The sequence below is a fragment of the Oncorhynchus mykiss genome, chromosome 32 (assembly GCF_013265735.2).
Source record: "Oncorhynchus mykiss isolate Arlee chromosome 32, USDA_OmykA_1.1, whole genome shotgun sequence".
Lineage (NCBI taxonomy): Eukaryota > Metazoa > Chordata > Actinopteri > Salmoniformes > Salmonidae > Oncorhynchus > Oncorhynchus mykiss.
In genome coordinates this window covers 8,906,142-8,934,115 of record NC_050572.1, presented here as the reverse complement: position 1 = coordinate 8,934,115, position 27,974 = coordinate 8,906,142, and the positions used below count along the sequence as shown (strand labels likewise).

Sequence of the window (27,974 nt, the reverse complement as noted above, 5' to 3'; positions counted from 1 at the left end):
CTCTAGCCTGGTCCCAGATCTGTTTGTGCCATCATACCACTCACGCCAAAAATGTTTTAAAAAATATTTAAATTGAACACGAAACATTTTTTTTTTTAAATAGTCGTTTATTGATAAATCATCCATAAACCTCACATGGAATTACAAAGTGGGGAATAATGTGTCAATTGACAGTTTACATAATTGCATTCACAGCAAGGTCATCGCCTAGTTCTCGGACAAGAGGATAGGCTATCCTATCTTCAGGTATTTGACCATTCATTATGAAAATAGGACATCTGCGACTACCCTCTAAATTACATTGCGAGTTAAATATCTAACTTTGTTTAGGTTATAGCCAATCGGATTGCAAAAGTATAACCATGTGATGTTAAGTTTTTTAAAGTGTAGTAAGCTACTGATCCTGTCATACCGCTGAACCACTCAGTAACAATTTTTGAAGAAGGATGTCATTTTCTTTTTACATTCTGACGTTACACGGCACCAACTGGGAATATGGTCTTTCTAGCAAACCAATGTCACAGCACGTGACGATAAATCACTAGTTTCAGTAACAGCCTGCCACTTACATTTGCAAAATGAAAAAAAAAAAAAAAAAAAGTTATGAGAATTGACCATATTTAGGTATGTGTACAACTGACCTCAGTTGATTTACTAGCCAGAATCTTCAAAGCTAGCCTGGGTTCCAGTCTGTTTGTGCTATCATGCAAATTCCATGGTCACCCATTGTCATGACAAGGACTGGCATTATAGCAAAAACAGATCTGGGACCAGGCTACATCAGTCCAGTTAAAATGTATTATGGTCATAGGAAATGAATGTTCAGGGTTTTGAATAAACAACCAAGGAATGGTGATGAGGAAAGGAGATAATTAAAAAAAATATTATCCACTACCACATCATGAATACAACAACCATATTCCAAAATAAAGACATTCAAAACATAAGCCCAAGATAGTTTCCAATCCCCATATAAAAACAGAAATATTCACCAGGCAAAATCATACACCTTCAAAAAAAAATGCTCTTGTTGACTCACACGAAACACTTCTTCTAAAGTCTCATCCAGAAAGAAGAAAAACAAAGAACCACTGCTTGATCTTTACATTTAGTATCTGCAACTAAGTGCTCAGCATACAATCTTAATGTAAAATATACAGTTTATATAATTACAAGGATATGTTCATGGAAACGCATAACGGTAGCACAGTAGACAAGCTTGAGTTGGTCCTCCCCTCTGGTGTTACCACTGCCCAGCTTGAATAAAACAGTTCTAGCATATAAACATGATTCTAACTTAACTAAAGATCTAAAACTTACTACAAACACATTCTAAATGAGCAATGGAATTGCAATTCTGTTCTAGAATATTTACACCATGACAACTACTTCTGTATTATGAATGCAAGATCGAAATCCAAGCTGGAAAGCAGGCACAGAAAGGCATAGCAACATAAACAGTCTACAATACAATCTCTAATGAATACAGTACATCTGGAAACACCCTGAAAACCATTAATCTGACGCAATCATATTCATGAGAACAAGGAACGATTATCTTAAGTCCACCCCGTCATCCATTGTGGGGCGAGCTTGTTAAGGCAGTATCTAAAATCAGTGTTTTCCAACCCTGGTCCACCAACAGTACAGTTGAATTGTCAAGGGCTACAAACACACCTCGTTCAACTCATTGATGGGCTTGACGATTAGTTGAATCAAGTGTGCTTGTAAAGGGTTTCAATAGTGTTTACTGTTTGGGGTACTGGAGGACCAGGTTTGGAAAACACCGATCTAGAGCAGGAGTATGAAACTCAATCCACTGAGGGTTTTAGTAGTGCTAGGGGGAAAACCCTCAGCAAGATAACACTTCAAAAACGTGTGAGACGTCAACTAGAACACACAGACAAGACAAGGTTATTATAAACAGCTGGAAAATGGCCACCACATGACAACTACGGTATTAGCGCAGGGCTCTCCAACCCTGTTCCCGGAGAGCTAGCCTCCTGCAGGTTTTTGCTCCAACCCCAGTTGTAACGAACCTGATTCAGCTGATCAACCAGCTAATAGGTGAGCTAGGTAAGGGTTGGAATGAACTTACAGGACTGCAGCTCTCCGGGAACAGGGTTGGAGAACACTGGTATAATGACCACTACAACCAACAATTAATGAACATTGAAAGATTTCACACCTCTCAGATCAAATACTATGTGCAACTTCTTAGATGTTCACCCAAAGTGCAAAACTAAGATGGTAAGACAAGCACAAAACCCTTACTTATAAATAGAATCATAAATACTATACATGATTATGTTCATAGTAGGAAGACATTCTCCCCCTCCACGTCATTCTTCTCTAGGATAACTAGCTAGTTTAGTTGTATAGCGCTTTTTAAAATGAGTTTAGTAAGGCTTATTACGTTCAATAGGACAACCAAAACATGTTATCTTTCTGAACAATGTACCCCAGTCATTCTAGTGCCTGTGAAAATGCCAACCGTTTCTCTGTGGATTTCTAGTTTAAAATACATAATTGCATTTTATTAAATTACAGTAAACAATAGTTAAACCAAAGAAACCATTCATTAGTGTATTACATGAATATTCTTGTTTAAGTTGCCTTAGTGGAAAATGAAGAATTCTCCTGCAATTCACTGAAGTTGTGACGTGTTTTCAGAGAACTCTAATAACCCTGTGTGCCTTAAGTTGGTTAAACCGTCACCACGGTCGGCCGACTACGCCAACCACCAACCCTCTCCAACACCAGACAACAAAATAAATGAAACACCATGATCTAAGGAATGTGGAATAGGATGATGGCCTGGAAAGTGAAGGAGGTGAGAGAGTCTGATAGGAGACTACAGTTCAGCTCAACGGGTTTGCTGCCTGATAAACAGGAGTTCAGGGTTAGAATAGAAGCCCCAATAGAAACTATAAGGCTACATCCCAAATGGCACCCCATTAAAGTGCACTATATAGGGAATAGGGTGCCATTTGGGATGCCGCCCCCTAGGACGACAGCGTAGAGAGCAGTTATGTGCAGAGTCCGAGCCTCGAGCAGCCGGGAGGAAGAAGAGGAAGAGTTGAATTAAGAGGTATAGGAGTCTGCTGAGCCGAGCTGCTTTCCACATACACACAGGTTCAGTCCATCTTCTCTTTCTGCACCAGTTTGGGGGCGTCCACAAAGTCGCGGCCGTTGAAGACGATGACAGCAGCGGTGACGGCGGCGGCAGCGCCCCAGAACAACACATAGGCCAGGGTCTCAGTCCACGTGTCACCTGGGAAAGAGGGGGACGTGAGAACAACCAATAAAGTACACAAAAGATATACAGAAAGAAACAGTGATTTTTTTTGTGACCAGATATGAACACATTTGATGGATATAGACATGACCAGAACAAGCTAGCATGCCCTAGCGTCCTGAGGTTAGTAGAGCTAGCGTTAAAAGGCTAAAATTGACTTGTCAGATGAACAGTGGTTTTCTTACCAGCCATGAGGAGACAGATGATACACATGGAGAACGCGACCACCATGATGATGGGCAGCTGCAAGCAAAGATAACATACAGAACTCCATATTAGAATGGGAGGAGAGGACCAGTGATGTAGTCGTGTGAAGTGAATGACAAAACATGACTGATCAGTCTGGACATCCCCAAAAAATGCATCTCCTGACTCCTATGATGATACCGGTCTCCATCTCTCAGCAGTAATGGGGATGCAACTGACCGTGAGGAACTTCCAGTCCTTCTGGATACGGAGTGGAGTGGGGCCGTCCGTTTCGTCAACAGCATAGTTTCCAAGGAACAAATCAATGGAATCCTGGAGACAAGAAACACACGTACCCTTTTGAGCAACAAACGAGCCGACAACTAACAAAGCAAAAACAGAAACGAAGAAAGCAATATTGGTCTATGGAAAGATTTCTCAACTATACAGTAGATATCTGATATAATCATTTATTACCGACTACCTTACGTAGTAGTAGTAGTTCACTAAATTATTTAATGTCCTTTTTCTAGACCTTAAAAACCAGACGTACTTGTCTGAAACCGTCAGAGAAGTTATTCTTGTAGTAACGGATGGCAGAGTTCACGCCGTCCATCACCAGACCCATCTGGGTCCTCTTCCCTGTCCTGATGAAGGACAAGAAACAGACACCGTCAACACAAACTCTCCACAACAAGGACGAGTGACACACGTCACAAATAACCAGAAAGACAGAGATAGTCTGCCATTTTGTCCACATAGCAATACTAATTGAATGGCATCAATCTGGTGTTGAAGAAATAACAACCATCAACACACTACATCTCATGGTCAACTTGTACTACTTGTACACACCAACCAGCTAGTACCTAGAAAGTCCACATATAAATTAAAGCACAAGGGACCTCAAATTGAAGCCGCGCAACGAAACAGTTGACCTTCAACAGTCGCAAGCATAGTGTCTGAAGACCTGTAGGTCAGCAGCACACGGACGTTCAGTACCTTGTGAAGTCAGTCTTCAGGGCTCCCGTACCGGCGTACTGCTTGGCGCATGCGTTGGCATTGTCAGCCCAAGCTAGCGCAGAGAAACAAGAATATAAACAACACGGACAGACATTATTAGTGAGCAGAGAAATACCCAAAAAATGCGGGACAAGAGAATGCTTTTGCGGGACTGTGTAGCCTGCACGAATACAAAGTGTTGGCAGCACCCCCATCCCCCTGTAAATTACGTCATCATTTCTCAAAGTTTGTACCGACAGAGTAGTCCCATTAAATATCATTACAGAATACACATCAAATGCATCCTCCCTTTGCAACGTCTGCCTATGCCCACACACACACATTGTATCGAGAAAAGTGGACATTTAACCAACTCAAACACCAAGTTGGGTATAATTCGTAACAAGCTAATTGACGCGCGTGTAGCCTACTCTTTTTGCCTTGCGCAAAATGTGGCGATGCAGAAACGAGACCACGTGGAGCTGGGAATATTTGGCCAAGGAAACATTTCTGTTTTTTCTCAGGGAATGGAAAACAGTTAGGGAGGCTTTTAAAAAACAGCAGTGAAGTAGCAGAAAATCTGTTGAATGAGAAACTAATGAACATGGAGAACATACGTTTGAGGAAATTACTGGATATATGAAGCTCTTCCTCAGAAGCACACTTTTTGTAGTTATTCTGGACATTATTGTTTGGTTACAGGACAAAATGCAGGACTGTCCCACACAATTCAGGACATGTGGTCACCTGAGAATAGTGTGAGGGACCACACAGATCAACTTCATATTTTATTTATTTAACTCGGCAAGTCAGTTAAGAACAAATTCTTATTTACAATGACGGCCTAGGAACAGTGGGTTAACGAACGACAGATTTTTACCTTGTCAGATCAGGGATTCGATCTTGCAACCTTTCGGTGACTAACCAACGCTCAAACCACTAGGCTACCTGCCGCCTCACTCAAAAGCTGCGTACACACACACACACACACACACACTACACTTATCCCAGGGCTGACAGCCTCTCCTTAGCCCAGGGCTGACAGCCTCTCCTTAGCCCAGGGCTGATTTTAACTAAGGGTTAGGAGAAGTCCTGGGCTAAGAGAATGCAGTGTGTGTAAAAAGGCCTAAAGCAGCTGCCATTCATAGGTTGTAGAGGGGCGGGGCCCACTTACCATTCTTGTAGATCTTCTCAAAATCGGCCTGTTCCTCAATCCGCTGGGCCACATGCAGGACACCCATCCTCTGTGGACAACCACCAAACAAGCATACATACATAAGTCCATTTAGAAGGTGATAGGTTTGAGAACTGGGGACAGGTCTCAGTAAATTCAGCTTGTTCTCAAAAATAAACTGGCAATGATACTGTGGGAAACAGTAGCCACTGGTTGTCTTTGTTCAACCCTTTGCCTCTCATCTCTAACTCTCTCATCTAACGGTCAGAAGGATCACGCCCCAGTGTGTGAAACAAGGGGGATTCAAGTAATAACGAGTGCAACCCTCCTAGCTCCTACCTGTAGCTGGGACTGTATGGAAGGCCGGCTCGGGAGGATTTCCTACCTGTAGCTGGGACTGTATGGAACGGCGGGCCGGCTCGGGAGGACTTCCTACCTGAAGCTGGGACTGTATGGAACAGCGGGCCAGCTCTGGGGGACTTCCTACCTGTAGCTGGGACTGTATGGAACGGCGGGCCAGCATGCTCTGGATGACATTGGTACGGTCCAGACAGTCCATGCAGTTACTGCGGAACGTCCCCTTCTGCTGGGACAACACCTTCCCCGCCGCGTCGACCATGAAGTAGCTGCAGACAGACAACAGAGGAGTCAGGAGACAAGGCTAGGAGAACACATATCCACGGAGCCAGTGACAGCACTGTAAAGTTGGAACAACACCTACCGCTCCCTCTGCAGGGAGACAACAGAGGGGCTACAGAAGGCTAGAGGAGTCCCAAATGGCACCCTATTCCCTATATAGTGCACCATCTACTTGAGCCCCAATGGAAGGGAATAGGCTGCCACTTGGGATGCAGCCTGGGAAAACTCATATGCCCAGAGGAATTTCAGAAGTCACTGACTAATGTAATCACTGGCATTGTACCATGAAGACAGACCAGAGATAAAGGGCAGAGGAGAAGACAATTAGCCTCGTCTGTGTTCATATGCCTATCGTCTTGCTAAAGAACATTAACCCGAGTCTTGTATGGTTGTGGGTGTAGACTAGCAGCTTATTGTCAATATAGGAGAGTAATACCTGTATTCATCTTGTGTCTCAGCCACATTGTCCACCAGGATATTCAGACGATCCCATCTCATCCCGCTGCACTCCTTGTGGAAGTCGAATGCTACGTACCTGCAGTCATAAGAAACAACGAGTGGATGTGTTAGATCCGTCCATCAATGAACCCATTCACCTAAAAAAAAATTGTATAAAAAAAATCATAGAAATGATAAGACGATGGGTGAGAGGGTGTTCAGGAGTGCGGTGTTTGGGTCTTACTTGATCATGCCGTTCTCCATGCCAGACACCATCTTGGCAAAGGCTTGCTCCAGTGGCTTCTCTGAACCCTTCTGGTTGATCTGGAGGAAGGAGGGGGAAAAAACACCATCTTTCTCTGAACAAAAATGGTAAAAAAAAAGATATATATATTTTAAAAAAGCAACATGTTAATTGTTTGTCCCATGTTTCATGAGCTGAAATAAATGATCCCAGAACTGTTCCATACTGCACAAAAAGCATATTTCTCTCAAATGTTACCAAATTGGTTTATACATCCCTGTCAGTGAACATTTCTCCTTTGCCAAGATAACCCCATCCACCTGACAGGTGTGGCATATCAAGATGCTGATTAAACAGCATGATCATTACAGGTTCACCTGTAATGCACCTTGTTGCATGTTGGGTTTATACTTTTGTTTAGTGTATATAAATCCTTCTAATGCTTCTCTTTCACAATGCTTTGACAGGGATTTGTTTTAGCCATCGTGAGGCTTAAAAAAAAAAAAATAAAAAAAAAAAAGAGGGTCCTACCAGGTTCAGAATGGTTTGCTTTCCATAGATGAGGACCTGGGAGTCAAAATGCCTCTGGAAACCATCCATCTAGGAAGACAGTTGAGGGAGAATTAGTTAATTGAGGATTTGGTCGACAGGAGATCCACAGAGTGGGTTTACCTAACCTTTGACCTGTTATACTGACTAGACAAATAGTGCAATAGATAAGAGGGGAAAGCTGCCAGAACATATGAAAGCCCTTACGTGATTGGTGTTCTTGCTGATCAGTGGTTTGGGCTTGTATTTCAGGTTGGGTCTCTGAGACCAGAAGAAGGGCATGGAGCCTCGTGTCTGTGGACAGAAAACATATTAAAAAATAAAATTAAAAAAAACTCTTATTTCTCTGTATTGGTTCAGAGTAGGGTTGTGGAGGTCTTTCAATTTTGCCAGCCGGTTACTGTCATGCAAAAGACTGCCGGTCTCACAGTAATTAACATACACACGTTGAGCATCTCCAGGCCTCCATGCATTTAAGGCCTCCATGCATTTAAGGCCTCCATGCATTTAAGGCCTCCATGCATTTAAGGCCTCCATGCATTTAAGGCCCCCATGCATATAAGCTGAATGAATACAAGCAGCTGATGCACACCTTTGGAAAATATACATATAAAAAGAAAGTCTAATAGATCCATTTAATATACACCATCAAAATAAATCCATTATTTACTTTAGTCCGGTCTAAAGAAGCATTATATGAAAAAAATATATACATTTACTTAAAACAGAACATGAATTGGTCTGCTGTATGTTATCTGGCCATAGGCTGTAGGCTGGTTCATTTAGCAGACTAGATATCCTTATAAGTCCAGCACCATTATTTTATAGCAAGAAGAATAGATTTGAACTTATCTGAATAAAATATAATGGCTACTATTTTTCCCCCATTCCGGGACCAGTACACAAAGTGGCTACGATGAGCGTAAAAGTGATCATTTGAAACAGGTCCTGTAAATAATAAACCTTCACGTCTTACATATCAAAACATATATATGGGCTGCATGATGCAGCTGCCATGATATATAGGCTGTTGATTTGAGAAAGTTACAAAAAAATGTTTGTTTTTTTAAAGCTTGTGATCTTCTCTTTGCCTCAGGCTGCACAGATGATCATATTGTCACCCATCAGACTATTCTCAATTTAATCTAGTCTTTACTAATACATACAACTGGTTTTGATTTAGAATGGCCCGTTATTAAGTGGGCAGCAACAAACAGGAACAGGAACAAGAGATGAAATACATGTTATCTGAATACACTCCAATAGCCGAATGGAGGCAGCACGTTTTCCCGCGTATCTGTTTACCATGACGCCGGGTAGGCTACCCCGGTTTTATAACGGAGCCGTACGGAATATGAGCAGTTGAGAAATAAATCTAAGAACATTTTGTTCACTCTGTGTGTAAACCACTGTTTGAGGTTCATGCTCTCGCTGCGTGACAGGTGATATTCTGTGTGCCATGATCTCTCCAACCATGCTCCTGCAGCTACCCAGTGCTTACATTTTGGGAAACCAAGTGAAATCTGTTCGGGAACATTGATCGTAACATGTTGTTTTCACAACTAAACATATTTCATTAAACTGTTGATAGCCCCACTGCATACTGCAGAAATGAATAAAGGAGAGTGGAGATGGGAACACATGGTGAGATATTCTATATAGCTAAAAGGTAATGGGTCACCCAATTAATTATTAAAATGTAAAAAAAATTCCCTATAGTAATTAGGCTTTTCAAAATAAAATACAAATTCACTATAATTGTAGGCTTAGTGTTTTTTTATTTACCTTTATTTAACTAGGCAAGTTAGTTAAGAACAAATTCTTATTTTCAATGACGGCCTAGGAACAGTGGGTTAACTGCCTGTTCAGGGGCAGAACGACAGATGTGCAACTTATCAGCTTTGGGATTTGAACTTGCAACCTTCCGGTTACTAGTCCAACGCTCTAACCACTAGGCTACCCTGCCGCCCTGCACAATCAATGAACCAACAGCATCGCCTAGGGCTATACGTTCTCTCCCAGACTATTCCTAAACCGCCATCTAACACTACCACCTCTTCCCCTGCTGCCGGAGCTGCCACTGCCGGAGCTGCCACTGCTAACACTACCATTGCTGCGAGCACCACAACTACTCACCTGTACGAATGAAGCCCTTCCTCCATTGTACAGGACTATTTGCTCAGTCTCCACAAAGTTAGCAGCGTGGCCCTCAGAATCGATACCTGAGGGGGGAAAAAAATAAATAATGAGAGAATGATTATTACCTATTCAACATGCCAGTAGTGCTGCTCAGTACCATGGTTCCATCCCAATTGGCACCCTATTCCCTATATAGTGCACTACTTGACCAGAGCCCCTGGTCAAAAGTAGTGCGCTACATAGGGAACAAGGTTCCAATCGGGACGTGACCCCGTGTCTTACCTCTGACGTAGTACCTGACCCCAGCCCTGAAGCAGCTCCTCCTGGAGATGAGGATCCATTCAAAGATCTTCCCGTTGACACGACACGGTTTCATCACGATGACTGGATCAGGGTCAAGGACCTCACAGAACACACTGCTACATCATCAGGCCAAATTGTACCAAGATCACATCCAAAATGGCACCCTATTCCCTATATAGTGCACCACTACTGATCAGGGCAAAAGAAGTGCCCTATATAAGGAATAGGGTGCCATTTGAGACTTATCCCAAGTGGAGGACGCCATGGTACTGGGTACGCTAAGTGGTGGACGCCATGGTACTGGGTACGCTAAGTGGGGGACGCCATGGTACTGGGTACGCTAAGTGGGGGACGCCATGGTACGCTAAGTGGAGGACGCCATGGTACGCTAAGTGGAGGACGCCATGGTACTGGGTACGCTAAGTGGTGGACGCCATGGTACTGGGTACGCTAAGTGGGGGACGCCATGGTACTGGGTACGCTAAGTGGGGGACGCCATGGTACGCTAAGTGGAGGACGCCATGGTACGCTAAGTGGAGGACGCCATGGTACTGGGTACGCTAAGTGGAGGACGCCATGGTACTGGGTACGCTAAGTGGAGGACGCCATGGTACTGGGTACGCTAAGTGGAGGACGCCATTGTACTGGGTACGCTAAGTGGAGGACGCCATTGTACTGGGTACGCTAAGTGGAGGACGCCATTGTACTGGGTACGCTAAGTGGAGGACGCCATTGTACTGGGTACGCTAAGTGGAGGACGCCATTGTACTGGGTACGCTAAGTGGAGGACGCCATTGTACTGGGTACGCTAAGTGGAGGACGCCATTGTACTGGGTACGCTAAGTGGAGGACGCCATTGTACTGGGTACGCTAAGTGGAGGACGCCATTGTACTGGGTACGCTAAGTGGAGGACGCCATTGTACTGGGTACGCTGTTATATAAATATTCATACACATAGCTCATATAAACAAAGACATTCCGTCGTAAGAACACATACACCCAGCCATAAGACTGACCCCCTCTTCCTTATATAAACACACATCTCATCTCCCTCTAACTGGCCGGTCCCAAGAGCAAAGAACTTTTGCTGTGCACCAATGGGGCCCGCTCTGGCTAGAGCAAGGCCCGCCTCCAACCCTCCGACCAGTCAAGAAGACCGAAACGACAAGACTCCACCTACTTTATTCTATGTATAAAAATGTATGTAACCATTGTATAGGCCTCTTTTTCACCTGGCTCCTTGCCGAGTTATGTGAACTAGGTCCGTGCACGTAAAACTGCGGGACAAGATATCTCTGACTCATTAAAACTGTCTTTCGTTACAACTGAAATCCACTCTGTCCAGCGTCCGTGATTTGGTCTCAACTCTCCAGTATTTGAACACTAACAACGCTAAGTGGAGGACGCCATTGTACTGGGTACGCTAAGTGGAGGATGCCATTGTATTTGGTACGCTAAGTGGAGGATGCTATTGTACTTGGTACGCTAAGTGGAGGACGCCATTGTACTTGGTACGCTAAGTGGAGGACGCCATTGTATTTGGTACGCTAAGTGGAGGATGCTACTGTACTTGGTACGCTAAGTGGAGGACGCCATTGTACTTGGTACGCTAAGTGGAGGACGCCATTGTACTTGGTGCGCTAATTTTATTTTATTTTTTTTATTTCACCTTTATTTAACCAGGTAGGCTAGTTGAGAACAAGTTCTCATTTGCAACTGCGACCTGGCCAAGATAAGGCATAGCAGTGTGAACAGACCACAGAGTTACACATGGAGTAAACAATTAACAAGTCAATAACACAGTAGAAAAAAAGGGGAGTCTATATATACATTGTGTGCAAAAGGCATGAGGTAGGCAAATAATTACAATTATGCAGATTAACACTGGAGTGATAAATGATCAGATGGTTATGTACAGGTAGAGATATTGGTGTGCAAAAGAGCAGAAAAATAAAAATAAATAAATAAAAACAGTATGGGGATGAGGTAGGTGAAAATGGGTGGGCTATTTACCAATAGACTATGTACAGCTGCAGCGATCGGTTAGCTGCTCAGATAGCAGATGTTTGAAGTTGGTGAGGGAGATAAGTCTCCAACTTCAGCGATTTTTGCAATTCGTTCCAGTCACAGGCAGCAGAGAACTGGAACGAAAGGCGGCCAAATGAGGTGTTGGCTTTAGGGATGATCAGTGAGATACACCTGCTGGAGCGCGTGCTACGGATGGGTGTTGCCATCGTAACCAGTGAACTGAGATAAGGCGGAGCTTTACCTAGCATGGACTTGTAGATGACCTGGAGCCAGTGGGTCTGGCGACGAATATGTAGCGAGGGCCAGCCGACTAGAGCATACAAGTCGCAGTGGTGGGTGGTATAAGGTGCTTTAGTGACAAAACGGATGGCACTGTGATAAACTGCATCCAGTTTGCTGAGTAGAGTGTTGGAAGCAATTTTGTAGATGACGTCGCCGAAGTCGAGGATCGGTAGGATAGTCAGTTTTACTAGGGTAAGTTTGGCGGCGTGAGTGAAGGAGGCTTTGTTGCGGAATAGAAAGCCGACTCTTGATTTGATTTTCGATTGGAGATGTTTGATATGGGTCTGGAAGGAGAGTTTAGAGTCTAGCCAGACACCTAGGTACTTATAGATGTCCACATATTCAAGGTCGGAACCATCCAGGGTGGTGATGCTGGTCAGGCGTGCGGGTGCAGGCAGCGAACGGTTGAAAAGCATGCATTTGGTTTTACTAGCGTTTAAGAGCAGTTGGAGGCCACGGAAGGAGTGCTGTATGGCATTGAAGCTCGTTTGGAGGTTAGATAGCACAGTGTCCAAGGACGGGCCGGAAGTATATAGAATGGTGTCGTCTGCGTAGAGGTGGATCAGGGAATCGCCCGCAGCATGAGAAACATCATTGATATATACAGAGAAAAGAGTCGGCCCGAGAATTGAACCCTGTGGCACCCCCATAGAGACTGCCAGAGGACCGGACAGCATGCCCTCCGATTTGACACACTGAACTCTGTCTGCAAAGTAATTGGTGAACCAGGCAAGGCAGTCATCCGAAAAGCCGAGGCTACTGAGTCTGCCGATAAGAATACGGTGATTGACAGAGTCGAAAGCCTTGGCAAGGTCTATGAAGACGGCTGCACAGTACTGTCTTTTATCGATGGCGGTTATGATATCGTTTAGTACCTTGAGCGTGGCTGAGGTACACCCGTGACCGGCTCGGAAACCAGATTGCACAGCGGAGAAGGTACGGTGGGATTCAAGATGGTCAGTGACCTGTTTGTTGACTTGGCTTTCGAAGACCTTAGATAGGCAGGGCAGGATGGATATAGGTCTGTAACAGTTTGGGTCCAGGGTGTCGCCCCCTTTGAAGAGGGGGATGACTGCGGCAGCTTTCCAATCCTTGGGGATCTCAGACGATATGAAAGAGAGGTTGAACAGGCTGGTAATAGGGGTTGCGACAATGGCGGCGGATAGTTTCAGGAATAGAGGGTCCAGATTGTCCAGCCCAGCTGATTTGTACGGGTCCAGGTTTTGCAGCTCTTTCAGGACATCTGCTATCTGGATTTGGGTAAAGGAGAACCTGGAGAGGCTTGGGCGAGTAGCTGCGGGGGGGGGGGGGAGCTGTTGTCCGAGGTTGGAGTAGCCAGGCGGAAGGCATGGCCAGCCGTTGAGAAATGCTTGTTGAAGTTTTCGATAATCATGGATTTATCGGTGGTGACCATGTTACCTAGTCTCAGTGCAGTGGGCAGCTGGGAGGAGGTGCTCTTGTTCTCCATGGACTTCACAGTGTCCCAGAACTTGTTGGAGTTGGAGCTACAGGATGCAAACTTCTGCCTGAAGAAGTTGGCTTTAGCTTTCCTGACTGACTGTGTGTATTGGTTCCTGACTTCCCTGAACAGTTGCATATCGCGGGGACTATTCGATGTTAGCGCAGTCCGCCACAGGATGTTTTTGTGCTGGTCGAGGGCAGTCAGGTCTGGAGTGAACCAGGGGCTATATCTGTTCTTAGTTCTGCATTTTTTGAACGGAGCATGCTTATCTAAAATGGTGAGGAAGTTACTTTTAAAGAAAGACCAGGCATCCTCAACTGACGGGATGAGGTCAATGTCCTTCCAGGATACCCGGGCCAGGTCGATTAGAAAGGCCTGCTCACAGAAGTGTTTTAGGGAGCGTTTGACAGTGATGAGGGGTGGTCGTTTGACTGCGGCTCCGTAGCGGATACAGGCAATGAGGCAGTGATCGCTGAGATCCTGGTTGTAGACAGCGGAGGTGTATTTGGAGGGCCAGTTGGTCAGGATGACGTCAATGAGGGTGCCCTTGTTTACAGAGTTAGGGTTGTACCTGGTGGGTTCCTTGATGATTTGAGTGAGATTGAGGGCATCTAGCTTAGATTGTAGGACTGCCGGGGTGTTAAGCATATCCCAGTTTAGGTCACCTAACAGAACAAACTCTGAAGCTAGATGGGGGGCGATCAATTCACAAATGGTGTCCAGGGCACAGCTGGGAGCTGAGGGGGGTCGGTAGCAGGCGGCAACAGTGAGAGACTTATTTCTGGAGAGAGTAATTTTCAAAATTAGTAGTTCGAACTGTTTGGGTATGGACCTGGAGAGTATGACATTACTTTGCAGGCTATCTCTGCAGTAGACTGCAACTCCTCCCCCTTTGGCAGTTCTATCTTGACGGAAGATGTTATAGTTGGGTATGGAAATCTCAGAATTTTTGGTGGCCTTCCTGAGCCAGGATTCAGACACGGCAAGGACATCAGGGTTAGCAGAGTGTGCTAGAGCAGTGAGTAAGACACACTTAGGGAGGAGGCTTCTGATGTTGACATGCATGAAACCAAGGCTTTTTCGATCACAGAAGTCAACAAATGAGGGTGCCTGGGGACATGCAGGGCCTGGGTTTACCTCCACATCACCCGCGGAACAGAGAAGGAGTAGTATGAGGGTGCGGCTGAAGGCTATCAAAACTGGTCGCCTAGGGCGTTGGGGACAGAGAATAAGAGGAGCAGGTTTCTGGGCATGGTAGAATATATTCAGGGCATAATGCGCAGACAGGGGTATGGTGGGGTGCGGGTACAGCGGAGGTAAGCCCAGGCACTGGGTGATGATGAGAGAGGTTGTATCTCTGGACATGCTGGTTGTAATGGGTGAGGTCACCGCATGTGTGGGGGGTGGGACAAAGGAGGTATCAGGGGTATAAAGAGTGGAACTAGGGGCTCCATTGTAAACTAAAACAATGATAACTAACCTGCACAACAGTATACAAGGCATATTGACATTTGAGAGAGACATACAGCAAGGCATACAGTAATCACAGGTGTTGAATTGGGAGAGCTAGCTAAAACAGTAGGTGAGACAACAGCTAATCAGCTAGCACAACAACAGCAGGTAGAATGGCGATTGATTAGGCAGAGAGGGTCGGATTAACTACACACAGAGCCTAAATGCGGCTGGGGCCGACAGATAAAACATAAACAAGCAGAATGGATTACCGTGAATTAATGGACAGTCCAGCATGCATCAGCTATGTAGCCAAGTGATCAGTGTCCAAGGGGCAGCGGTGGATGGGGCAGGGAAGCTGGACTGGCGAGTGTTATCCAGGTTAGAAAACTAACAATGACTAAATAGCTTGTAGCCAGTTAGCTGGTTAGCTTCTGAAGGTTCTTGAGTGTGTTCTAAAAATGTAAAGATAATAGCGGTTCCGTATCACATTGGGTGAGGCAGGTTACCGGAAGGTATAAACAAATAAAAAAATCGAAAAGGGATAGAAAGTAAATATGGGTTCAGTGAGTGTTTGGGACGCGGCGATTCAGATGGTTAGCAGGCCTGTGCTAACAAGCTAACAGTTAGTAGACGGTGCTAAACACGGTAGCAGTTAGCGGACCGGGCTAAACAAGCTAGCAGTTAGCAGGCCGAATTTGCAAGCAAGGAGATAGCAAGGGCTAGAGAGTTAGCCTTTGGGGACGTCGCGATGGGGGGAGTCTGTTTATTCCTCTTCATGCGGTGACATCAATGGACCGGTCGTGGGTCTGGATATTGTAGCGCAGGAGCTCAAAATGTTCCGTTTGCGATGGGAATCCGGGGGTGAAAAATAAAAATAAAATAATAGATAGGTCCGTTATGCTCTGGTTAGAGTCGCGTTGTTCGAACTGGCGAGAGCTTTCCGAGCTAAAGGTTAGCTGATGACCGGTTAGCTGACCGGTTAGCTGAAGACCGCTAGCAATGTTTTGCTGAAGCTGGTAGTTAGTTTGCTAGTTGGCTAGCTTCAGTTGAGGGGTTCCAGATCCGAAGTAAATATAAATACTTTAGGAAAAAAAGCTACGTTGGGTGATGCGGGTTGCAGGAGAGTATTTAGAAGAAGTTGAGGTTCAGCAAAAAGTTTTAAAGATATGTGAAGAAAACGAAACGAAAACAAACGATATATACAAGGAACACGACAACACGTCCTACTGCTACGCCATCTTGGAACAGGGAGTGGAGGACGCTAAGTGGAGGACGCCATTGTACTTGGTACGCTAAGTGGAGGACGCCATTGTACTTGGTACGCTAAGTGGAGGACGCCATTGTACTGGGTACGCTAAGTGGAGGACGCCATTGTACTTGGTACGCTAAGTGGAGGACGCCATTGTACTGGGTACGCTAAGTGGAGGACGCTATTATTTGTGACCTTGCAATGGATTTCTAAAGTTCCCGATGGGAATGATTTAAGTTCCACTGAGTTGAAATTGGTTCTTGAAAACACTCAAGAGACCCATTCAAAGTCTTATGTTCGGATGTGGTTCCACTGATTATTACTACAAGAAAGATCAGTGGGAGCAAAGCAAGACTGTGAAAAGGATACAGCCATGGACAACAGGGATCGCAAACTTGTGGAGCTGAAAAGGGAAACAAAGAATATATTTTTTAAAACTTTGTCACTAGATACATTAGAACAAAGAATAAAAGACTGGTCATCTATAGTGTGTTCTTGTTAAAACAGACCATTTCAGAGGGGTAAGGTTGATGTTATCTTGTCCATATTCTAATACTATTACCTCCGGTACGTCAGAATAAGAAAACAAGCGAATGAAGACTGTGGACATGTGTAATGTATTATAACGCAAACAGGTGGAGGTGTTGTGATGTCCTCTTCATATCACTCACCTCCGGCTGGGTAAGGAACTCTCTCAGGAGGCTTCCATTCCACACAAACCTCTGATCTGCCTAGAAACACGAGAACCAATCAGTCAGTCAGAGTCAATCAATTCCTTCAATCTGTCCAATCTGCAGTAAATTATTTCCACTCGCTGAGTTTTAGCAGACAACGGCCAGGTTTCCATTGACTGAGAGTTCCATTTATTAAAGAAAATAAATAAATCACTGCAACGTGAAATGGAAAAGGCAGATATAGGAAACCTTTTCTAAAGATCGTACAACATCTGTTTGACGGGTGGATTTTTACATTTTGTCGAGCTTTCTTTATGACGACAAATGATGGAAACTGTTCCCCCCCCCCCAAAAAAAATGATGATTGCCAAATCAATTTTAAGGTACGTGATTTCTCCATAACTACAAAACTCCACATCTAATTCTAAGTGCCCACTGCTCGCTAAAATCATTTTTTAAAACTAATTATTTATGCCTGAATTGCTTCGCTTTTCTAATTGGCTGACAAGTTTCACCATCCAATTATTAAAGTTTGCCGTGGCGATACGCTGGCACAAGAGAATTGTTAAAATATGGCAAATATTAGTTAATTATTGCATTCTATACATGCTAACTTTCGCAGGCTATTATCCTGAGACATGTGGGAAGGGAATACAGGCTTTCTCCAATGTATCAGTGCACAATTCTCCTAAGAGCTTCAACCACTACTTTGATTAGACGAGGGCAAGGTGAAGCTACCAGCCTATTGCTTATAACTAACCTATTCTTTCAAATCTAGATGAAGTGCTTATTTTAGGAGCATAAGAGTTTTTTTTGGGGGGGGGGGGGGGGGGGGCACGGCCAGAGTTCTCCTACTGCGTACAAAGCAAGTCAACCACGAAGGCTGAGGTCAGAGTGTATTATCAAAATATGTTTTTCTAAAATAGATATTTCACAGGATGTGGTCTGTCATCTATCTGTGGTATTGTCCCATTAGATGATATCCATGGCTCATCCATATTGGAGCAGTGTCACTGCCACTGCAAACTGTGGTGTTTGGGCTCCTGCCATGCATGTAAACCACACTAGTCACCTTGCCCTCATGTGTACACACAGATTGACTTTTTCAACCCCCCCCCCCCCCCCCTCAGTCTCAGCTGAGGCATTACTCTCATGTGCAGAATGTGTACAGGATTTTCACTTTCTTCTCCAATGAAACCTTGTTCAACTGGTTTGTTGGTGAGTAGAATGTGTGCCCCTAGTTTAGACATGGAACAGGAGTACCTATCTATCCCCCTCCGCCCCCATGCCGTACCCCGTCTGCCCCCATGCCGTACCCCGTCTGCCCCCATGCCGTACCCCGTCTGCCCCCATACCGTTCCCCGTCTGCCCCCATACCGTTCCCCGTCTGCCCCCATACCGTTCCCCGTCTGCCCCCATACCGTTCCCCGTCTGCCCCCATACCGTTCCCCGTCTGCCCCCATACCGTTCCCCGTCTGCCCCCATACCGTACCCCGTCTGCCCCCATACCGTACCCCGTCTGCCCCCATACCGTACCCCGTCTGCCCCCATACCGTACCCCGTCTGCCCCCATACTGTCACCCTATGGACCATGTTTCAAAGTAAGGCACTATATATATAGTGAAGACTGCAGCGTCTAGCTGTGTTCTGTTAATTTGTCCTGTGATTTATACAAAAAAAAATTGCATATAAAATAGATGAGACAATTTCCTGCTAGGATGCATTTCCATTTAACTATCTTGTGTCGAGTAAAAACAGCTGGACTTAATGTCACACACACAAAAAAAAAAAAAAAAAAGTGTCTGCCCTCTGATAGAAGTAGATAGTTTGCCATATTGCTAATATCCAATCTTTCCAGGTCTACAAAAGAGCCTAGAAGGTTATGTAAGGTCTCCCCTCCTCTCCTACCCTCTCCAGCAGGCTCATTTCCTGGAAGTCGTGGCTGACGTCGGCCAGTCTCTGGAGGGTGTGGGTCAGGTCATAGTCAGTGCAGAAGTAGAATCCATCTGTAGTCAGCACGTTGTTAATCATGGACAGGAATGTCTTGTTGTCTTGCGTCTGGAGAGAGAGAGAGAGAGAGAGAGAGGAAGAGAGGAGGGGAGAAAATAGATTAGCTGGCTGGGCACAACTCATGACAGTGCAGTTTGTAGGAGTTTGAAGTGTGAAGTGTGACGTGTGAGAAGAGAGGCTGTTAAGCCAGGGATGTTTTCATTAATGAAATTAAACAGCATGCTTTAGAAACATGGAAATAAAATCTTACTTGGTGACCAATAAACAAATGAAATACATTTGAATCAGATTGACAGTATTAGCAGTATCACAGCCTCAATTGACTCCAGTGTGTTAAAAAAAAAAATATATATATAATTTTTTAAAAACGTGGCCTTATTGCATGGATAATGACATCATTGACATATTACAATAGCCCTCCGTTGATAGATTTCCATCTAAACCTTGTCCACTTCACCTCCCTCCCAGGGCTTTACTGCACGTGGAGGTTAGGATGCATAACCACTAATGATCTCTGCATCCCAAATGACAGCAGCCTATTCCCTATATGGTGCAGGTGTCTTACTTCAGCTACCGAGCAACCCCAGGCATTAAGGCCCCTCCCTCCACATGTCTAATAGGATCTGTATTCTGAATGCTAAGCCAGTTAGCCCAGGGAGAGAAGACGGACATGAATGACTCTACGACTACGCCCACAAGGATTTCTCCCCAAGTGTCTTTACGCGATCCCTCACATCCCATCTGCTTGTGTCCTTCTCAACAGTATTGGAGAAGAGGTTCCTCCTCAGGTCTTCTCCAATGCGCTCTGAAGAGAAGCGGCAAGGAGAGAGGATGCAAGGAAATACAAACGAGAATCGTCCTATTACCTCCTCACCCACTACAAGGCTGCTTCCCTGCATTATATGTCAGCACTTTAATATCCTGTTTTTGCCAGTGAGTGCAGTCTGTCTCCTCTCCCCGCGCCCCGGGTGCTCTGGTCAAATGTAGGGCACTGCATGGGGAAATAGGGTGACATTTGGAATCATACATGTTTCTTAACACCTCCAAACTAATCTCCAGCCCCAGTTTCCACTATTAAAACGCTTGAAGCATTTTAGGTCCAAACTTAACTTTCACTGACCTTTCTAATAAGATATAGGTCTTTCTTTACATGGCAAGTAAACAGTGTGACAACCATGTACTAGTAGTATGTGGACACACCCGTTGCTGACAGGTGTATAAAAATAGAACAAGACAAACATTGGCAGTAGGCTGGGCCCGTATTGAAGAGTTCAGTGAATTTCAACGTGGCACCGCCATAGGATGCCACCTTTCCAACAAGTCAGTTAGTCAAATTTCTGCCCTGCTAGAGCTGCCCCCGGTCAACTGTAAGTGCTGTTATTGTAAAAAGTGGAAACGTCTAGGAGAAACAACGGCTCAGCCACAAAGTGGTAGGCCACACAAGCTCACAGAACGGGACCGCCGAGTGCTGAAGCGCGTAAAAAAAAAAACACGTATATCCTCTGTCGCAACACTCACGACCGAGTTCCAAACTGCCTCTGGAAACAACATCAGCAAGTGTTCTTCTGGAGCTTCATTAAAATGGTTTTCCAAGGCCGAGCAGCCGGATACAAGCCTAAAATCACCATGCGCAATGCCAATGCACAGTGCCAACTGTAAAGTTTGGTGGATGAGGAATAATTGTTCGGGCCCCTTAGTTCCAGTGAAGGGAAACCTACAGCATACAAGGACATTCTAGATGATTCTTTGACTTTCAACTTTGTGGCAACAGTTTGGGGAAGGCCCATTCCTGTTTCAGCATGACAATGCCCCCGTGCACAAAGCGAGGATCATACAGAAATGGCTACAGAGCGGTATGGAAGAACTTGACTGGCATGCACAGAGCCCTGACCTCAACCCCATCGAACACCTTTGGTATGAATTGGAACGCCGACTGCAAGCCAGGCCTAATCGCTCAACATCAGAGTCTGACCTCACTAATGCTCTTGTGGCTGAATGGAAGCAAGTCCCTGCATCAATGTTCCAACATCTAGTGGAACGCCTTCCCAGAAGAGTGGAGGTTGTTGTAGCAGCAAAGTGGGGGTGGGGGGGGGGGGGGGGGGGGGGGGACCAACACAATATTAATGTCCATGATTTTGGAATGAGATGTTCGACGAGGAGGTGTCCACATACATGTAGTGCATGTTAAATCCGTGTAGTTTACGTGTAACAACAAAAGAAAAAAAAAAGTGTACATTTTTTTTTAAATGTTATTTCTGTCCTCTGAAGGGCTGTGGTGTATGGGCCAAAAACGTGTATATAAATATATATATATTTTTTTAAACAGTGACACAACTTCCGTTTTCCATACTAAAGGCAATACAGTGTAAACTTAGTCAGCCGTGCCGTTAGCCAGCGTTGTTCTGACTGTGCTGTGGTGCGTCTATAAACTCCCCGGTGGCAGTTACAGTGACTTAAGTTATGTCCCAAACGGCACCCTAGTCCCTTTGATGGGACTCTAGTGCACTACAAAAGTAGTATAGGGATAAGGATACCATTTGGGATGTAACCTTACAGTCTCAAGCCAAGGCTGCTCTTTCAATTAGCAGTACAGGAATAGCCAGCCTTGATGAATAATGTACATGGCCTGCGTCACTGAAATGACATACTAACTTTGTCATTGTGTGATTCCAACAGTAGGGAATAAAGGCAAAGGAGCTTGTTGTTGAAACAGGAGGTCCCCTCTAGTTCAAAAGCTACTGTCTGTTAGCCGTCCTAACGCTACTGTAGCTAGGTCCCCTCTAGTTCAAAAGCTACTGTCTGTTAGCCGTCCTAACGCTACTGTAGCTAGGTCCCCTCTAGTTCAAAAGCTACTGTCTGTTAGCCGTGCTAACGCTACTGTAGCTAGGTCCCCTCTAGTTCAAAAGCTACTGTCTGTTAGCCGTGCTAACGCTACTGTAGCTAGGTCCCCTCTAGTTCAAAAGCTACTGTCTGTTAGCCGTGCTAACGCTACTGTAGCTAGGTCCCCTCTAGTTCAAAAGCTACTGCCTGTTAGCCGTGCTAACGCTACTGTAGCTAGGTCCCCTCTAGTTCAAAAGCTACTGTCTGTTAGCCGTCCTAACGCTACTGTAGCTAGGTCCCCTCTAGTTCAAAAGCTACTGTCTGTTAGCCGTCCTAACGCTACTGTAGCTAGGTCCCCTCTAGTTCAAAAGCTACTGTCTGTTAGCCGTCCTAACGCTACTGTAGCTAGGTCCCCTCTAGTTCAAAAGCTACTGTCTGTTAGCCGTCCTAACGCTACTGTAGCTAGGTCCCCTCTAGTTCAAAAGCTACTGTCTGTTAGCCGTCCTAACGCTACTGTAGCTAGGTCCCCTCTAGTTCAAAAGCTACTGTCTGTTAGCCGTCCTAACGCTACTGTAGCTAGGTCCCCTCTAGTTCAAAAGCTACTGTCTGTTAGCCGTCCTAACGCTACTGTAGCTCGGTCCCCTCTAGTTCAAAAGCTACTGTCTGTTAGCCGTCCTAACGCTACTGTAGCTCGGTCCCCGCTAGTTCAAAGACACGGTATATAGGCCATTTCCTCAGGGCTGTGGACTGTTTCCATGGGAGTGTGCTTTCCCTACTGCTTGGCAAACACTAGCATAAATTCAAACCAAATTCTCCCTGTGTACTGATGGAGTGATAACATGCACCAACTATCAATGAATACACATACAGTATCTAGAAAGAGGCTGAAACAGAATCAGCTGACAGTGGTGCATATTGGAATTGGTAACAACCCTGGCTAGTCACATATACGTTATTTACCACCAGAGACTGGTGTTGAATAAACACGACCACCCTTCCTGTCCTCTCACTTGCCTGTCTCCCCCTCTAATTTTAGACTAGATTTAGAAACAAACAAATTTAAATAACAAAAACATAATATCCCCAAAAATGTGCCAGAGCGTGTTTGTCACCTGGTTCTCAGTGAGGTGAAGCACAGTCTTTTTGTAGGAAATGATGTCAAAATCCACTGCCTTCCACACAGCGTGACCCAAGAGGCTGCCCACATTCCTCTTCTTGGTGATGACAATCAGGTACATCCCTGTGAGAGGGGAAATCCATGGGTTAACCTGGCAGCCTGGTCAGCCCCATATCTAAACAGTAGCAGTGTTACAGGGGTACATCTTGTGGGACAAGATGGAAATGACGTACAAATGATCTCGTCGTTCTTCCAAAGTGTGCACTTGGTTCACTTCCAACTCATTTGAAAGTAAATTACTGCTCTAAGGAATATGGTGGAAACACCCGCTAGTGGCTAGGCCACAACTCCACCAATCCAATGTTTTTAGATTTGTGGCAAGTAGTGAACGAGTACACACTTCAGAATGAAGGAGATATTGTTGGGGCGCACCAAGTGGTAGTCCTACATCTTGTGTGACAACATATACAGGACCAGCCCAGTGTTGTCAGGCTGTGGACCTACCTGCCACCAGGCGGACAGTTCCCATGATGCCACAGATGGGCCTGGTGTTGGCTGACGACGGAACATCCTTCTTCCCTAAAGAAACGAGACTAAAATCAGTGGTTCACCTTTAATCATTTAGTTTTCGAGATGGTAAAACCTTTCAGTATAAAAACATAAAACAACTCAAACCAGACATACCGTAACATACGAAGAAAAGATAATGGAGCTATCTATACATCTTGAAATATAATCTTTGAGAACTAACAAATCACCAAAATAAAATAAGACAGACCGGGAGAATCAACATTTCCCAAAAAGGTAATGGAATTGATTTTGAAATAAATGTTTAATAAATGTCACTCAGACAGCATAAGAACACAGCGTAAGCCACGGACACACGCGCAGAACTGCAGCAAACTAGCTTTAAAAACAGCTAAATGTCTCTGTGGCCCAGAGGACGGTCTATAAAACGTCGGTCAGAAACAGCACCATTGGTCACTATTCATAACTTCCTCACTTCAGGAACTCCATTGGATACCTAGGAAAAACCCTCTCGGCAATGAGGCAAGGCACTCGTACAGAGCCATTAAAAGGGTCAAGGCATGGTTAGAACCATGAGCAGGGGTCCACTATTTACATAGCAACACAGAGCATCTTCATGTCCATATCAACTGACAGGAATTCTAATGGTATTGACCCTGAACTCTGTTGACTCACGCCAATCAACGGCAACGTAGTTCTGTTTTGTGTTGACACTCTTCCCATTGAAGCCACCAGCGTCATATTCACTAGAATCCAAATGGAAGCCGAAACTGGGAGGAACCAAACTGATTTCAACCAATAAGAAAAGCTTATTTTTGTTTTCTGTTGCAAAGCGTTTTGCTACAGTGGGCACTATGTCTTACCAGTCAGGGTCATCTCATTGGACACCCTGTCGATGGCCAGAACTGCATCCACCCCGTCATCACAGGCCTCAATGTAGAACTTCTCTGGGCTGGTGTGCCTGTGGGAAGGGAGGGGGAATAATGAGGTTCAAGTATGTTGCGGACTAGGGTGAAGTACCTAGGGAATACTTCACCCCGGAGAAGGTTTACAGAGAACATCCAGTGACATGTTGGGTCAAGAGAGCATGGCATGTAATGATGTGAGCTTAACATCACAACAGATCTGCATCGTCAGATCATTTAAACGGGTTCGCTCAAGAGGACTGAGCATTGCAACTGTCTGTCTGCATTAAAGGCAACTCTCTTCTACACCACTGCCTGTCAGTGAGTATTGTAGTGCATGAATCTCTTCAATGATTAGGCTTAAAATGGTGCATTCAGCGAGAGACTGAAAGAAAGATTGCGCAACACTCGTCTTAGCCGAGGCCTTGTATGACACAAAGCCAAGTAAGCCTAGCCTACAACAGCTCATCCACGCCTGTGCAAACAAAGAACATTTTGGCCTAAAAGGAACGGCAAAGAACAATGTACCGTGTAACAAAGGTGTTTCTCTCTCTCTCTCTGGCTATGATTGATTTCCTATAGCAGCATAAAACGGGCTGAACAACTTAACCTGCTTGCAGGTTTTTTAAGAGCTTGAAAATCAAGCACCAGAAAAATGTGACCTCATTTCTGGGCGACAATAAAGTCTGTAGAATGGAGTGCCATCATGCACTACCCTGAGCTATAAGTGAGGACTGAGGAGAAGTGGCTGCCAGACAAAAGCCTTATTGTTAGGGGTTTTTCAGCACATTCTCATGCCACAGGAAAGCCTGGGACAACCAGATATACTGCTGGCATAACAACCACTCCATATTTCAATTAGCTGCTCGCATGACTTAACATGAAAAAGTAGGCTAGAACCTGTTCATGGCCATTGTATGGGCAGATACCTATTCTCAACGAGCTAACCGTGCCAACTCTGATACAGCATCAATACTTCATGAGCACCATTGTTGTGGTAATACATCTACTACTGACTTGGCCCATTTACTTGTCGTTTTGAGCCACTCAGTCAGCTATTCAGCACCCCACCCCAATGTTGCCCAATATGTCCTGCAAACTGTCACACCCACTACAAAGACGGCACATAAAAATTAAAAAAATTATGCAAAACTTGGACTGATATACGATTGGTCTGATTGCCCACCCTGTAGGCTACTCCATGTATTGTATATCATATAGCTGAAAGGCCAGATCTCTGGTCAGTGTTATCCCCTGCTGCTTATCCACATCTACTAGCAAACAATAAGACAATTATGTTATTATTATTTATATTTTTTGCAACTACACAAGCTAATAAGCTGACCTGAAATGACAGGCAACTGCTTATACAACATTAATGGCATTTCGTCGTTTCCATTAATCTAGACAAATAGATAGTTAGCTTGTTAACTAGGTATTTAAGCGAGTTCTAGACGGGATTGCCATTGATTGTTAGCTTAGCTAGCACACAGCAGGCAATCAAGCTAACTAGCTGATGTCAACCCGAATTTTGAAATTCATGACAAGATATTGACACATGTCCACTGTACGTCTCTTTGGGTGAAACCGTGAACCTGATATTGAGTATACTTGATCGGTGTCGTTTAACTACATTTAAAAGTGAAGCACAATACTTACAAATTGAACCTCTCGTAGGCAGTCGGCATCTTCACTTCTTGTATCAATCTGACCTTAATAATCTTCTTCGATGGTGGTGTTTTACGGCGGACAACACCGGAAATGGTGTATTGCCGCCCACTACTGGTTGCGGGAAATGACTAAAAAACGTTTAAAAAAATTGTTTTTAACTCAGTGCACTGAGGTATTAGAGAGGAAGAGGAAGAGAGAAGCCCAACTCCGAGGAAAATCAGTCTCCCTCCAGCGGGTGGCGGTTTTTCGTTGTTAAGCCCTCCAAGCATAGGAGTTTTTGTTTGTCGGTCAATGAGTGTCGAATTTGGTAAACAAAAAAAATAGCTTATTTGCTACTTGAGGTTTATTTGATCGAATATAAGTTTCGTAAGGCTTAAGTTGGTACGATGTAAGTAGGACACGTTACATCCCGGAAAATTTGAGAAAAAAACAGTTAATATCAAAGTTGTCTCGAGATATTTATGCATATTCATGACATGAGGCTAGTTGAATACAGGCGATTGACGTCAATAACCCTCATCGAATATTCAGAAAAGGATTACAATAATGCAGTGGCGACCCGTCATTCGGGGCAGGGCCTGTTTTGAGACCCACATTTTATTTTTTTTATAAAATGGAGGCTTTCCTGTTTTGCATGTCATTTTGGCATTAATAGGTGTCACATATCAGTTTGAAAACGATATATATATATATATATATATCATTGAGTTAATAAAGCCACATACAAACATGGTCTCTTTTTTGTTTTCTTGAGTAAGGCAGCTCCAAAATGCAGGTGTTTCAGCCTAGCTCAATGAAACCTGTGCCGGTGGAAAAATATTTTGATGTGGGCCCCAGCTGTAATAGCTACTGTATATCGGACAGTGCAGTTAGATTAACAAGAATTTAAGTTTTTAACCAATATAAGACACTTGTATGTACCTAAATGTTTAATATCCATCATTTTTATGATTATTTATTTGAATTTGTCCCTCTAGTAGGACGCCTATCCCAGAGAGTTTTAAGACAATTCTTATTCACAATGACGGCCTAGGAACAGTGGGTTAACTGCCTTGTTCAGGGACAGAACGACAGATTTATACCTTGGGGATTCGAGCCTTTCGGTTACTGGCCCAACACTCTAACCACTAGGCTACCTGCCGCCTCTTTCTAGAGCTACTATCTGAAGATCACTGATGACATCATGATTCCATGATGAGTGCCGCTTTGTGGACAAAGACTTCCATTGACTTCCATTGGATGCAGTCTATCACAGTGCCATCCGTTTTGTCATCAAAGCCCCATATACTACCCACCACTGCGACCTGTACGCCCTCGTTGGTTGGCCCTCACTTCATACTCGTCGCCAAACCCACTGGCTCCAGGTCATCGACAAGTCTCTGCTAGGTAAAGCTCCGCCTTATCTCAGCTCACTGGTCACCATAGCAGCACCTACCTGTAGCACGCGCTCCAGCAGGTATGTCTCTCTGGTCACACCCAAAGCAAATTCTTCCTTTGGCTGCCTTTCCTTCCAGTTCTCTGCTGCCAATGACTGGAACGAACTGCAAAAATCACTAAAGCTGGAGACTCTTACCTTCCTCAGCTTTAAGCACCAGCTGTCAGAGCAGCTCACAGATCACTGCACCTGTACATAGCTCATCTGTAAATATCCCATCCAATCTACCTTTTAATATATATATATATATATATATATATATATATATATATATATATATATATATATATATATTTCACCTTTAAATAAAGATAAATAAATACTGCATGGGGATGAGGTAGGTAGATACCATAATGTATTTATTT

General features: G+C 44.5%; 1 protein-coding gene across 2 annotated transcripts; it reads right to left on the bottom strand.

The window, feature by feature from the left end:
* Positions 1 to 86: 86 nt before the first annotated feature.
* Positions 87 to 26,666, bottom strand: LOC110489365 (phosphatidylinositol-3-phosphatase SAC1-A). Of its 2 annotated transcripts, none has more exons than XM_036970929.1 (20): positions 26,163 to 26,666; positions 24,462 to 24,559; positions 23,575 to 23,649; positions 23,066 to 23,193; positions 19,032 to 19,181; positions 17,121 to 17,180; positions 16,819 to 16,852; positions 9,952 to 10,053; positions 9,667 to 9,752; positions 7,738 to 7,824; positions 7,513 to 7,581; positions 6,982 to 7,061; positions 6,736 to 6,834; positions 6,046 to 6,286; positions 5,661 to 5,730; positions 4,487 to 4,559; positions 4,038 to 4,131; positions 3,725 to 3,817; positions 3,484 to 3,541; positions 87 to 3,274 (listed from the first exon to the last, which is right to left on the bottom strand). In XM_036970929.1, exons 1-20 carry the CDS (start codon positions 26,189 to 26,191, stop codon positions 3,138 to 3,140), a joined length of 1,863 nt encoding a protein of 620 aa, XP_036826824.1. In that variant the 5' UTR covers positions 26,192 to 26,666; the 3' UTR covers positions 87 to 3,137. The 2 variants fall into 2 exon arrangements, with proteins under 2 accessions (XP_036826824.1, XP_036826825.1); XM_036970930.1 differs by having other exon boundaries at positions 6,148 to 6,286; positions 26,163 to 26,321.
* Between the last annotated feature and the right edge of the window lie 1,308 nt (positions 26,667 to 27,974).

Bases quoted from the DNA above. Each gene is read 5' to 3' on its own strand.
- LOC110489365 (XM_036970929.1), bottom strand. From the start codon at position 26,191: ATGCCGACTGCCTACGAGAGGTTCAATTT. The intron at 7,825-9,666 runs GTGAGTAGTTGT...TTCTGTCCACAG, and splicing joins GAAGGGCTTCATTCGTACAG to ACACGAGGCTCCATGCCCTT. The intron at 7,062-7,512 runs GTAGGACCCTCT...TCCTTCCTCCAG, and splicing joins AGCAAACCATTCTGAACCTG to ATCAACCAGAAGGGTTCAGA.